The sequence below is a fragment of the Phlebotomus papatasi genome, chromosome 2 (genome assembly GCF_024763615.1).
Source record: "Phlebotomus papatasi isolate M1 chromosome 2, Ppap_2.1, whole genome shotgun sequence".
Taxonomy (NCBI): Eukaryota; Metazoa; Arthropoda; class Insecta; order Diptera; family Psychodidae; genus Phlebotomus; species Phlebotomus papatasi.
Genome location: NC_077223.1, coordinates 102,740,461 through 102,753,902, shown reverse-complemented (window position 1 = coordinate 102,753,902; position 13,442 = coordinate 102,740,461). Strand labels below are relative to the sequence as shown.

The following is a 13,442-nucleotide window of genomic DNA, read 5'->3' as shown; positions in this document are numbered from 1 at the left end:
TGCATTCAATCAGGCCTCCAGGCGAAATGATATATTCTTCACTATAAAAAATTAAATTGAAAACTAAATTGACAACGGCTGCGGCTGCAACTAAGGGTCCTTCCAAGTGTTAATGTTAGCGCAAAACATTGGTTGAAATCGTTGAAATCTTCAAATGTGTATGCACAATAATCTTAGCATAACGATCGCGGCCTATGTTGATATGTTTCTACCTTATGTTTAGGTGTTAAGTGTGTTCAACGAAATTATGCGGAGTTCCTAAAAGTTCTTTTAAAAATGCATTCAAATAACCTTAAAACTTACATAAAAGCCATAAAAGCAAGATAAATGTGAATAAATAGGAAATTTTCGTGAAAAACTAAAATTTTCCAGGTGAGTTTGCTATGTTGCCCACCAGTAGCGCTGGTATCTTTGTTTTTAACCTCGTTTTTGTCGGCAAAAAAGGGAGAAATTCCATGGAAAAATTGTGAAATTTATCACGAAAAGCGCGGGGAATAGCAATAAAAGTTATCAGTTTGTGGTCAATAATCATCTGCTGATATTTTGTTCACAACATCTCTGTGATACCTTTGTTTTATCGTGTGAAAATCTGTGAAAATTGGTAAGAACTCTGCGAGGACATGGTTGAGGAATAGCAAATTTTCACGATTTTCTTCCCTTTTAGGCAGGAAAAACAATAATTCAGCATGTTTTCGAGGTTTCGGGCCAGTCGGCAGATCTTATCGCATCTGCAGAGGTGCAAGTCAACAGCTGCAAAGCCACAGGTGATCTTCAAAAGAACAGAAAAGCAGCTGAAATTCACTCCCGGAAGCGAATACCATGGATTCCTTTGCACCAAAACAGATTTTGTGCCGGATTTCAATATGATGGCCTATCTGTTCAGGCATGAGAAGACGGGATCTGAATACATGCACATTGACCGGGCGGATTCTAACAATATCTTTTCAATAAACTTCCGGACAACGCCATTTGACTCAAGTGGATTGCCTCACATTCTCGAGCACACGGTCCTTTGTGGCTCAGAGAAGTTCCCAGTGAGGGATCCGTTCTTCAAGATGCTCACCAGGAGCATGGCTACGTTCATGAATGCCATGACAGGGCCAGATTACACGATGTATCCCTTCTCTTCGATGAACGAGACTGACTTCCGGCATCTGCAGAAGATCTACCTGGATGCAGTTTTCAGGCCGAATCTCAAGTATCTGGACTTCAAGCAGGAAGGATGGAGGTTGGAGCATTCGGAACTGGGGAATAGGGACAGTGAATATGTGCTCAAGGGAGTTGTGTACAATGAGATGAAAGGAGCCTTTTCTGAAAATACCAGTGTCTTCGGTCAGAGATTCCTCAATGAAATCCTTCCTGGACACACGTACAGGTACGTAAGTTCATTATTAATTCAGTTGTGAAATATCTTGACCTCCAATCGGGCTTAGACATTGTCAAAGGGTTTCTCGTGGTTTCTTGATCACGAAATTTTATCGCACGTTTGCAATCGAAAGGGCAAATTTTTGGGTTTTTCATTTCAATTTTATTGTGTTTAAAAACATTAATTTTAGCTAGGAATTTTGAAAATATTAAAATTTTTATTGGGAAGAACATTTTTGACTAGTAAATTAGCTAAAAGATCACTAAAAAAAAGTCCTTCAATCAAAAAAATTATTTTAGCCAACGTTTGGAGAGTAAAAATGAAAAAAAGCGACGACAAATTACCTTTAAACCGAATCAAAATTAAAGGAATTAAAATCCAACCTCAAAAAGGTCACAGCGACTGAGGCGAAAAAATGTTGCTGTCTTGGCTATCTACACTGAGAAAAATAAGAGTCTGCGATTAACTTTTTTTCGTCATAAATTTAACACTTTTTGGGTGTAAAAATATCGTCGGTTGCCTCAGCAACTGTGCTAACTGCATCTGCTTTGTGTCTGCATTCGTTGCAAACGCCGCGCAGCGATGCGTTGCTTACAACGAATGCTGACACAAAGCAAATGCAGTTAGCAAAGTTGCTGAGGCAACCGACGATATATCAACATTTTTAATGTTAATTTTACACCTTTTAAGGGTAAAATCAACATGAAAGACGGGTACCTTTAACCCCTAATACACCTAAAAAGGGTAATATTTACACCGATTTCGGATCAATACTGCAGGGTAAAATTAACATTTCCGAAATGTTATTTTGACTTTTTCGGATTTCTCTCAGTGTATCACTGATCACAGCGACGCGCCCGAAAAAAATTATTTCAACTGAAAAAAAAAATTCTAATGTCATCTTCTATACAAAATTACATTAAAATTAATTTCTTTGATTAAAAATATCACTACTTAATTAATTTCTTTCTAATTCAAGTGCGTTTGCGTTTTATTTCATAAAAAAATCACTTTTCCCTTAATCTCAGCGACACCCGAAAAATCTCGGGCATTGATCTCACCAACTAACCCCAAAATATTTATTTCCAATGAAAAAATTATTCCAATGCGTATTTTTCTGCACTGAATTACATTTGAATCAATTCTTTTGATTAAAAATATCACTTTCCAATTAATTTCTTTACAATTCAGTGCGTTTTCGTTTAAATTTTCATGAAAAATCATTTTTCCGGTAATCTCAAGGACACCCGAAAATTTTGTGCGCTGATCTCAGCGCCATACCCGAAAAAAAAGTTGTTGTCTTGGCTATCTGTCGCTGATCAAAACGACTCACCCAAAAAAGAATTCTAATGCATTTTTCTACACGGAATTACATTAAAATTAATTCTTTTGATTAAAAATATTATTTCCCAGTTAATTCCTTGAATTAGAAAGAAATTAATTAGATAGTGATATTTTTAATCAAATGAATTAATTTTAATGAAATTTTGTATAGAAGATCGCATTAGAATATGTTTTTCAGTTGCAATATTTTTTTCGTACACGTCCCTGTGGTCAGTGATAGCTAGCAAAGACAGCAACCTTCTTTCGGCTAAGTCGCTGTGATCAGCGCCCGAATTTTTTCGGACGTCGTTGGGATCAGCGATAAAGTAATAATTTCAACAAATAAACATGAAAACGCTCTTGAATTAAATAGAGAAATTATGTTTTTAATCAAAAGAATTAATTAAAATGTAATTTTGTGTATAAAGATTTAATAGAGTTTTTTTCAGTTTAAATATTTTTTTCGGGTAAGTCGCTGAGCTCAACGATCGAAATTTTTCGAGTGTCGCTGTGATCACAGATAAAGTCGATAAAGTGATTTCTAGACAAATAAAACGAAAGAGAGGATGAATCAAAAGAAAATTAGCAAATGAATGATAAAAAATACACTTATCGTTAAATTTAGTTTCTTTGCGATTGGGTTTCTCTTGCATGAAAAAATAACGGAAAGACCTATTCTTTAGCAATATATTCATAATGTTCATTAGTCACATATTCATTCATTAGCCAAGTCACCCACTATTTTTCGGGTCATGCGCATTTTGAGCTAGCCAAGACACAAACCATTTGTCGACTTATATCTTTCGGGTGAGCCAAGACACAAATCTTTTTTCGGGTGGATTTCGGATAACTTCAGCTACGTCTTTTATGCCTCTGTCATACCTTTTAGCTTGGTATAATTTCAGGAACTCAAAATTCACGTCCCTTTCGTTTTGAAAAATTTACATAAGTCAATTTCATTCCTTCGGTCTCAAAATTGCACTGAACTAAATTTAATTTAGTCTGACGACAGCGTATTTTTGCTGATCGACTAAGCAATAATATGCTGAAAATGCTGCTTTTTTCAGCTAATTGTACTGTCTGTCTGTCTCCCAAGAACCTTCACTTCAAATTCTCATGAAGCGCAGTACATTACCGGTTCATAACAAATTGGAATCGGTTCAGGCTGGCCAGGAATTCCAATACCTTACAAATGAAGCCAAATATGATCCAATTTGTTTGAGAATGCTAGAACTCTAGAAAAACAGTAACATTCTAGAAGAGTCAAGGAGCAAATTCATGTAATTATCTTCAGAAAAAATATGAACTTAATGTGTTGAATCTTCTGGCAAAGTTAAAGCGTCTGGAAATGGTTTTGAATTAGGACATTTACCTTAATCCAAAATCACATCAAAACTAAGACAAACCATGTCAAATTTGAGCATATTTGATTCATTTGATAATCATAATCAAACTTGAAAAATGACAACAAACTTTTTTCAAATGTAACCGCTGCCCGAATTGAAAAGTAGCCCGATCTTAAAAGAGCCGAATTTGCGAGAGTCTACTGTACTTTTTATCACAATTTAATTACGAATAAATTGGTGAGAAAATTGTGGCGCAGAAACTACCCCAATGACTGCAATAAAGTTGTACCTGATGAAAATTTAATGAGCAACTTTTGCTCATAAATTTGCTCAATTCACATTAATTTGCTCATTAATTATCAATTGTATTTATGCTATTTTAATCTATTTAAACCAATTTTTGTGACTCGAGTCCACTTTTTTATCACTAAATCAATCGTTTTCTAAAAGCTCTTGATGAAAATTCCACATTAGGACACATCGTCGGTTGCGTCAACCTCTGTCGTATCTGCATTTCTTTTGTGTCAGCATTTCACGCTAGAGGGGATGTCCGTATTGTAGCTTGCACCAAATGCAGATACAAAACAAATTCAGATACGACAGAGGTAGACGCAACCGACGACATATCAGCAACAATTTATGTAAATCACATTAAAATTTTAATGTGAAATTCTCTAGTGTGATACCATGGTTAAAGATAAGACTAGTCATGGCTTAAGTGCAAGAATGTGGGAGATTTAAAAAAGAAACCCTCAGAAATAGGGGTTTGACATTAGCTCTGAAAAATGCGACCGGTTTTAGTGTAATTTTTTCCTTGTTCTTGTACACATTTCACGAGATATCTCCAAAACTACGTAGGTTGTCAATTAGGGGTTTTCGGTTGCGTCTTCGTTATTAAATTGGCTTTTATTTTTTGTTAGTAGTTTTTGCTAATTCATTCTACAATGACAGAAAACAGCTAATAAACTCAAAAGTTTTTTCGGCTCGCTAGAAACATATGGGAAACATAGGAAATGTCATGCACCTGCTCAGAAAGTTGTGCGAAACCGTCGAAAGTCCACAAATCCTCCGAAATCTGTTTCGTTTCGTAGTTGTCTGCAATATTATTTCGTTCTAACAGGTATGTTTCCGGAGGGGATCCTCTGGACATTCCACAGCTCACGCATGAGGATCTCGTCAACTTCCACAGGAAATACTATCACCCCAGCAATGCAAGATTCTTCAGCTACGGTAACTTCTCAGCTGAGAAATCCATGGCCTACATCAATGAGCACTACCTGGCTCGTGGAGAGGCCATAGATGCCAGCTACAGTCGAGTTCCGCGTCAGGAGAGATGGACAGAACCCCGGGAGGCCAACATCACATGCAGGTACGATTTTCTGGGTGTTCCCTTTGAGAAGCAAAATCAAATAGCCATTGGGTATCTCATGTCAGACATCACGGATACCTATGAGACTTTCCTGTTGCATGTGTTGTCCGAGTTGTTGGTCAGGGGGCCGAATTCCTACTTCTACCGGAGTTTGATTGAACCCAATATTTCTGGGGGTTTTAATTCGTTGACGGGATTCGATTCTCAGCTGAGGGATACGATGTTTGTGGTGGGATTGCAGGATTTGGAAGTTGGTGACTTCCAGAGGGTAAGGGAGATCTTTGATCAGACAATCGATCAGGCCATTGAGAAGGGATTCGAGAAGAAGCATGTTGAGAGTGTTTTGCACAATATTGAACTTCTGCTGAGGCATCAATCACCGAAATTTGGTCTTGGGCTACTTTTCAATATTTCTCCACTGTGGAATCACAATGGGGATGTTTTCTCGTCGCTCCAGGTGAATCAGTTGATGAAGCAGTTGAGGGAGAATTTGAAGGATCCACAGTATCTCCAGAAGTCTATTGAGAAATTCTTCCGGAACAATAAACATCGATTGACGATGACAATGTCTCCGGATATGGAGTTTGAGAGGAAGTTTACGGAGAAGGAGGGGGAGATTCTCAAGGGGAAGGTGGAGAAATTGACAGAGGAAGAGAAGGAGAAGATTTATGTTGAGGGATTGGAGTTGGAAAAGTGTCAGAAGATGGTTGAAGATGTAAATGTTTTGCCTTGTTTGACCATTTCTGACATTCCGAAAACCATTGAACGTTCCCGGATTGAGAAGATGATTGTAACGGGAACTCCTACGCATCTGATCACGGCTGATACCAATGGGGTTACCTATTTCAAGGGAATTTTCAGTGCAGCTCATCTGAATGAGCAGGAGAGGATGCTTCTGCCTCTTTTGCTTGATGTAATGGATCAGTTTGGGACGAAGCATCAGTCCTACCGGGATTTCGATCAAAGAATCAAATCCAAGACACATGGATTGACTTTCAGGTTGCATTGCAGTGAGAATCCTCTGGATCTGGGCAGTTTTGATCTTGGTGTTGAATTTGGGAGTTTCTGTCTGGACAAAAATACCCACGATATGTTCAATATCTTCCAGGATCTCTTTCACAATTTCTGCTTTGAGGATGTCAAGCGTTTTGAGATGCTCCTGGAGAATTATATGTCAAATCTCGTTGTTGGTGTCCCAACCCAGGGGCATCTCTATGCCATGCAAGGAGCCAGTGGACTTGTATCCGATGCAGCCAATCTGAGAGAGAATCTCTCGGGAATTGGTCACATTGAGTTCATGAAGCGTCTAGTTGCGACGCAGGAACCAGGCGAAATTCTTGGCAATGTGGCCAAAGTGGCCAGGAAGTTGCTGAGAGACAACGAGATGAGATGCTCAATAAACTTCAGTGAATCCCATCGAGGACATCTTCTGGATCAGTATGTGACATTTGTGGAAAATCTTCCACTCCGAGAAGCAAAATCCCCAAAGCTCCCTTCAGATAACCTCAACTCGTCAAACAGGCACATCTCCATGAATATCCCTGTCAATTACTGCGCCAAATCTTTCATGGCTGTCCCCTATGTTCATCCAGATTTCGCTCCCCTTCGCGTCCTGGCCAAATGGATCAGTTCAAAGTACCTCCTTCCAGTCGTCCGGGAACAAAATGGAGCCTACGGAGCAGGAGCTAAACTCGGAATCGACGGAATCTTCTCATTCTTCAGCTACAGAGATCCCAATTGCCGAAAAACTCTCGATACTTTCGATGCCACTAGTGAATGGATTCGCTCCAATGAGAAATCCCTAGATGACCAGCAGCTGTTCGAGGCCAAGCTGGGAGTTGTGCAGCAACTGGACGCTCCCACAGCTCCTGGAGAAAAGGGAGCAGAAGATTTCAAGTACGGCATCACGCATGAGATTTTCGAGGAGCACAGAAGTCACATCCTGACCGTCACCAAGGACGAGGTCATGAGCCTGAGTGAAAAGTATTTCCAGCAGGATTCCCCGAAAGGAGTAGGAAGGTGTGTTTTGGGACCTGGAGAGGAGAACCTCAATAAGGAGGGTCAGGAGTGGTCAGTGTCCAAAGAAGATTGATTAAAGAGGAAAGAGATTTTGTAAATAAATTGCATAGCAATAAATTCTGTTGTATTACTTAATTAAAAAACGCATTTTTCGAATTATTTTACTTTAAAAATTAATCCATTACACGTGCCTATACACAGAAAAAATATTTTGTAAATTTGTTCGTAAATGTTTGTGAAATCCTATGGAGGTCTTACGAAATGCTCGTTAATTGTAATAACCCACAAACAAGTTCGTAAAATGTTGTACTTTTTTCACAAACATTGTTCGTAAAATGATCATTTGACGAAGATTTTTTGTACTTTTACAAACATTTGTTCGTAAACACACAGAAAATGTTCGTAAAATTTTGTCATTTGTTCGTATTTGTTCGTAAATTTTTTGTCAGCAATTTACGAACAAATGACAAAATTTTACGAACATTTTTTGTGTGTTTACGAACATTTACGAACAAATGTTTGTAAAAGTACAAAAAATGTTCGTCAAATGATCATTTTATGTTTGTAAATGTTTGTAAAAAAAGTACAAACTTTTACGAACTTGTTTGTGGATTATACAATTCACGAGCATTTCGTAACTCCCCCATAGGATTTCACAAACATTTACGAACAATTTTACAAAATATTTTTTTCTGTGTAGGTGGCTATAGTTAACCCTGCAACATCTTCAAGGCAAGACTTTCTAAGAAAGCATATTTTATGGTAAGTTATTTGATTAAAAAACTCTTTGAAATCTTTGATGTTTATAGAAAGAAATAATAATAATTTTGTTTATTTAATTTTGAATAAAAAAGGGGTGGCAAAGTGTCCCAGGCTTTGCGGAATGCTCGAACTCGTGACTTAGATGCTATACCGCTAAAGTACATTCGCATCATTTACCCTTTACCGGTACTCAACCGATTTAAATCGATTCATAAATCACTCAATAGATTCCAAAAAATAGTTTTAAGAGTAATAAAAATTATATTCGAACAAAAATTACTTATCGGCTCATAACCGGTCTATTACCGGTTCACAACCGATTTGAACCGGTTCATAAATCACTAAAAATATTTCCCAAAATACACCTCTGGAGTAATTTGATTGAATTTCGTATAAAAATTAGTTATCGGTTATGAACCGGTTCATTACCAGTTCAAAACCGATTGGAACTGATTCAGTTTTGTCGGAAATTCCAAGACCTTTGCAACGAGCTCAAACATGATCCCATTCGCTTGATAAATGCTCTCTATAGGGACTTTTTAATCTTTAACGCCTTTAACTATGAAAGGACAATCTGTCCTTCCGGTGAGCGTCGGAATTTGTTGATCAAATCCTATGAATCAAACACACAATTTTACCAGAGCTTTCGACACTTATCGTGTCTTTCTCAGTGGTTATTGGTTGGTCTTTTCTTTAGGATTTTGACACTAATTCCTCTATTTTCTTATGCATCTGTTTTGAATTTGGTTAGGAGCTAATTTTCTTCTTTCTTTTTTGCAAGTACCAGTCCGTTCGCTGTGCAAAAAAGAAAGAAGAAAATTAGGTCCTAACCAAATTCAAAACTGATGCATATAAGAAAATAGAGGAATTAGTGACAAAAATCCTAAAGAAAAGACCAACCAATAACCACTGAGGAAGACACGATAAGTTAACTCAGTTACACCACCGTCGGCTATCCCTTCAACCTTGAAAAACCGTTATTAGGAATGATTCAACGGTGTTTTCGTATAAGGTCGAAATGTCCGCCTGGGTAATCTCTAAAACATATCAAAAAATGAAAAAAGTCGCACGACGCGTTTTCGAGCAATCCCAAAAAACATGGTTTTGAAGGGGAAGGGGAGGGGTGGGGGGAAAATGAGGGGCATGTTAACGATCCTTGGGTCGACTTATGGGGGGGTCCTCCGAAGGTCCCAAGTCGCTATCTCTTACCGTTTGGCCTCTGGAGCTGGCGACAGTCGGACGGACAGACGGACAAACAGTGTGACGACATTTCTCAGAAATCGTCTGAAACGTGAAGATTTGTTGATAAAATTGGTCTCCGGGCCGGGGGGTGGAAATTTGGGGGGGGGGGGGTGAAATTTTGGACACTGACCAAAATATTGGAACAAAGTTTTCCTTGGAACAATTTTTTTCGGAATCAATTTGTACCTAGAGAAGATATTTGTTTGTTCCAAAAAGTTTTCTTTAGAGTTTTGCTACGAAATATAGTTAAAATTTTGTTAGAGTTTTCTTTTGGGACCGTTTTGATACAGTGGAATGTCTACAAATTTGAGTTGATTTCATTTTATGCAAATTTGTTCCTGAAAGTTGGAATAGAATTTGTTGCACTCGTCTCTTTTGTTTCCACTGTCAGGAACAAAATTCATTCTACGGCAAATTTATTCAAAAGAAAGCCCCTGCGCGTATGCAAATTTTCTCGATGCATAATGCCATTTCGCGCGTCTTTTCGGTCCCGAAAATGTGCATAATGCCGGGATCTAGTGTATTGGCAGCACATTTATAAAATAATATTGAAAATAATTTTTCACGCGGTAAATTTGAAATAAGGTAAAGTGCCCTCAAGTCGACCGGTAGAGTTATTTATTTATATTTGTACTAATATTTGGCGTATGATCTAACATTAATAGGTCAATTATTCCGTAAATAAATACTCAATCAGTGACAATTTTATAGAAATTCACCATCAAACATTCAAATATTGACCACCGGTCGACTCGAGGGCGCTTTACATTACACTTCTTATGAATAATTGGCACTGAAAACAGGCTGAAAAATTGACCTCAAAAATATTGACCTCTCCTGTTAGGGGAATGTAGGCATGGTTCCCACAGAGTGAACCTTCCAACGATGCGAATTTTCTCTTTGTTTGCAAAGAGCTGACTTACCATTTCTCATTTCGCTTCATGAGCTTAATAATTATCTATCTTATGGCTAAGAAATGACGAACTAGCTCTTTGTAAGCAAAGTGAAAATTTGCGTTGTTTGAAGGTTCACTCTGTGCGAACCATGCCAACATTCCCCTATGCAATTGTTCTGTGTCACTAGCGTGAATTCGCTACCGTTTTTTCGGTCCCGTGAATTTCTTTGAAAGCGGAAGTTCCTGTAAATGAAGGATATACTCTTCTAAATGGATACTCTGCATGGATAGGTAGGGTAAATTAAGCTAATTCAAAACCTGCTCCAAATGGAAATTTTTCGCTACTCCAAATGGAAACGTCATTGTTTTCACGATAAATACAGTACTAAATTATTATATTTATATATTTTTTATACCACAGTTTTATTATTTAGTTAATCTTACTCCAAATAAAGCGAAAATCCATTCATATTCACAAGTTTTAATTTGTTAATGTCTCAGAAAAATTAATAATGTACCTTTTCACCATCGAATTTTTTATCGATCGACCATGTTTTCCAATGAAAACACAATAAGCTGACTGTTGTTTATTCGTTTTATTTAACATTTATGTCATATTTCTAACTAATTTTAGTTAAATTAATTGCTAATCTTTATTGTTAACGGTACGTGAAGTTTTCAAATGAAATAATTACCTATTTCGTGAACAAAAAGGGTTTTTCTGAAGTGGCTGCAAATGCTTCAATAGGAAACCCCGGAAATATGATATTTTTGGAGAGATTTTCTTATTTTTTTAGATGGGAAAGGAGAAAAGACCAGGAATAAGAAAAAATCCTGCACTCAGGAGCAACTCAACAAGGTTTTGGAAGCCTTTCGTCGCGGTTTCACTTACACTGTTTGTCTCCAATTAGAAAATTTCCCTTGTCTCCATTTGGATTAATATGTCTCCAATAGGGGCATTTCACGCTCGCGTATTTTTCTTATATTTAAGAAGTTTTCAAATTACATCTAAAGAATTTTCACTAAACAGTAACATTCTAGAAGAGTTAAGGAGCAAATTTATGTATATAATTCTCTTCAAAAAAAATATGAACTTAATGTGTTGAATCTTCTGTCAAAGTTAAGGCGTCTGGAAATGGTTTTGAATTAGGGCATTTACCCTAGTTTGATTCTTGTGAATGAGTAGAAACTATAAGGATGTTTATTTCTTAATAGAATATTTTGTCCAGGAGCTCGATTACTTCTTGAGCTAAGATATATTTTTGATAAAAAAAAATCGTAAAATTGGATTGCTGGACATGTTACAGTACTAAAATATTTAAGAAAATAAAATTTTTATCGATAATAATTACGATAAGACACTTTTAATGGGTACCAAGTCTGCCGATATACCGTTTGACCCGTTTGACCTCTGTGGAGTTAATGGGATGATTTTCCTTATTGACTCCTCAATTTCAGATGAATGCTACAAAACTGGAAGAAATTGTATCATTTCTCGCAGAGTATCAATGGATTTACAAGAATTCCAACACAAAGTTCATCAAAGCAGGAGTTTTGGATGATTTCCCTGGTGATTGGGGAGAGAGTCTGCTTAAATTGTCCCACGAGGAGTTGAATAACATCCCATTTGGTCAGATTCCAGAGTCCCTGAATGAGAATCTCAAGGGATTCCTCAGAAAAATTGCTGAACTATCGATTTGTGTGCCTTCTGTTGATTTCCATGAATCCCAATCTTTGAAATCAATTAAGGGAATCAATCCCAAGAAGCTTCAAGAAATATCAAGTCTCTCCAGACAAATTCACAAGATCTGCCAGGAGAGGGAGATTAACTACTTGGTGGATTTGGGATGTGGATTGGTGAGCAATCGAGGTTTTTTTTTGTTCGCAGGACCTTATAGAAAACCAATGAATAATTTAATTTTAGGGATATTTGTGCCAGATGTTGTTTGAAAAATTCAATTATAAAATCCTTGGGCTTGAGTGTGATCCTGAAAGGGTTAAAACAGCTAAATTGCGCCAGGACAAATTATTCCCATCTTCTAGGGAGTCTGTAAAGTTCCTGACACATTTTATCACAGAATCTTCTTGGGAATTCATAAGGCAGGAACTTTCAAAAGCTTTCCAGATTGATCCGGATAGGGTATCATTGGGTCTGGTGGGGCTTCATGCCTGTGGGGACCTTACAGTAACGTCCATGAGGATTTTTGCCATCACTGAGGCCATTAGGGCAGCTATTGTGATGCCCTGCTGCTATCATAAGATGTCCATTGGGGAAATTGGTGACAAACCCGTGAATTTTCCACTCAGCCAGCGGCTGATGGGCAGTTTTGGGAGGATTCCCAGGGGAGATGGTATGGCATGCAGACCCTTTTTGAGGCTCGCGTGTCAACAACCGGCGTCCAGGTGGAAGAAAATGACGGAGGAGGAGCACAAAATTCATGGGAAAAATATGTTTCAGCGAGCATTGCTCGATGCTCTGGTGGAGGAAGGTCATCAATCATCTCAGATTAATGTCATTTCAAGAAAAAATATTAATTTACAACTTTGTGGATTTGCAGATCAAGAGGTTCATCGGGTAAGAAAATCCTCCGAAAGGGTTAACAATGGCTTTGATGGTGCAATTTCTGGCTTTGAAATTCGAGAAGTCACCACAAATACAGCGATTCCGTGGAACAATGAGCACAGATCAAAGTGGAAGATTCTCTGTGATAAATATCCGAATGGTGGGGAATTTTCAGAATATCTCACACTCCTCCAGACCACAATTCAGGTGATAGGATGTTTTTCTTGCGGAGGGTATATTGATAAGGAGAATCAAAATGGGTCTATTTTTAGGAAACATGTGAGAACATCATCCTCCTCGACAGAAAGCTCTACGTGGAAGAACTCTCATCTGCATTCCAGTGCACAGTTGTGAAGATTCTGGATGCAGATACTTCACCAAGGTGTACAGTACTTACTGCAACGAAAAGTTAATTGACTGAAATATTGCAGAAACTTGAATAAAGCTTTAGATTTGAAATGTAACTGATTTTTATTTACATTCCTTCTTGCGACTTGCGACTCTCTTTAGGCACTTTCAGATTTGAGGCTTAGGGGAAAGTGGGGCACCTTTGAAAG

At 37.7% G+C, this 13,442-nt stretch overlaps 2 protein-coding genes across 2 annotated transcripts; both read left to right on the top strand.

Moving 5' to 3' along the window:
• Positions 1-224: 224 nt before the first annotated feature.
• Positions 225-13,344, top strand: LOC129800495 (methyltransferase-like protein 25B). Its single transcript, XM_055844916.1, has 5 exons — positions 225-372; positions 11,781-12,179; positions 12,247-12,811; positions 12,881-13,092; positions 13,158-13,344. Exons 2-5 carry the CDS (start codon positions 11,781-11,783, stop codon positions 13,296-13,298), a joined length of 1,317 nt encoding a protein of 438 aa, XP_055700891.1. The 5' UTR covers positions 225-372; the 3' UTR covers positions 13,299-13,344.
• LOC129800494 (presequence protease, mitochondrial) lies at positions 370-7,566 on the top strand. Its single transcript, XM_055844915.1, has 3 exons — positions 370-601; positions 665-1,375; positions 5,156-7,566. The coding sequence occupies exons 2-3, from the start codon at positions 687-689 to the stop codon at positions 7,494-7,496; spliced, it is 3,030 nt and encodes a 1,009-aa protein (XP_055700890.1). The 5' UTR covers positions 370-601; positions 665-686; the 3' UTR covers positions 7,497-7,566.
• Positions 13,345-13,442: the final 98 nt, after the last annotated feature.

Bases quoted from the DNA above. Each gene is read 5' to 3' on its own strand.
- LOC129800494 (XM_055844915.1), top strand. From the start codon at position 687: ATGTTTTCGAGGTTTCGGGCCAGTCGGCAGATCTTATCGCATCTGCAG. The intron at 1,376-5,155 runs GTACGTAAGTTC...TCGTTCTAACAG, and splicing joins CTTCCTGGACACACGTACAG to GTATGTTTCCGGAGGGGATC.
- LOC129800495 (XM_055844916.1), top strand. From the start codon at position 11,781: ATGAATGCTACAAAACTGGAAGAAATTGTATCATTTCTCGCAGAGTAT. The intron at 12,180-12,246 runs GTGAGCAATCGA...ATTTAATTTTAG, and splicing joins TGGATTTGGGATGTGGATTG to GGATATTTGTGCCAGATGTT. The intron at 12,812-12,880 runs GTCATCAATCAT...GTGGATTTGCAG, and splicing joins CGATGCTCTGGTGGAGGAAG to ATCAAGAGGTTCATCGGGTA.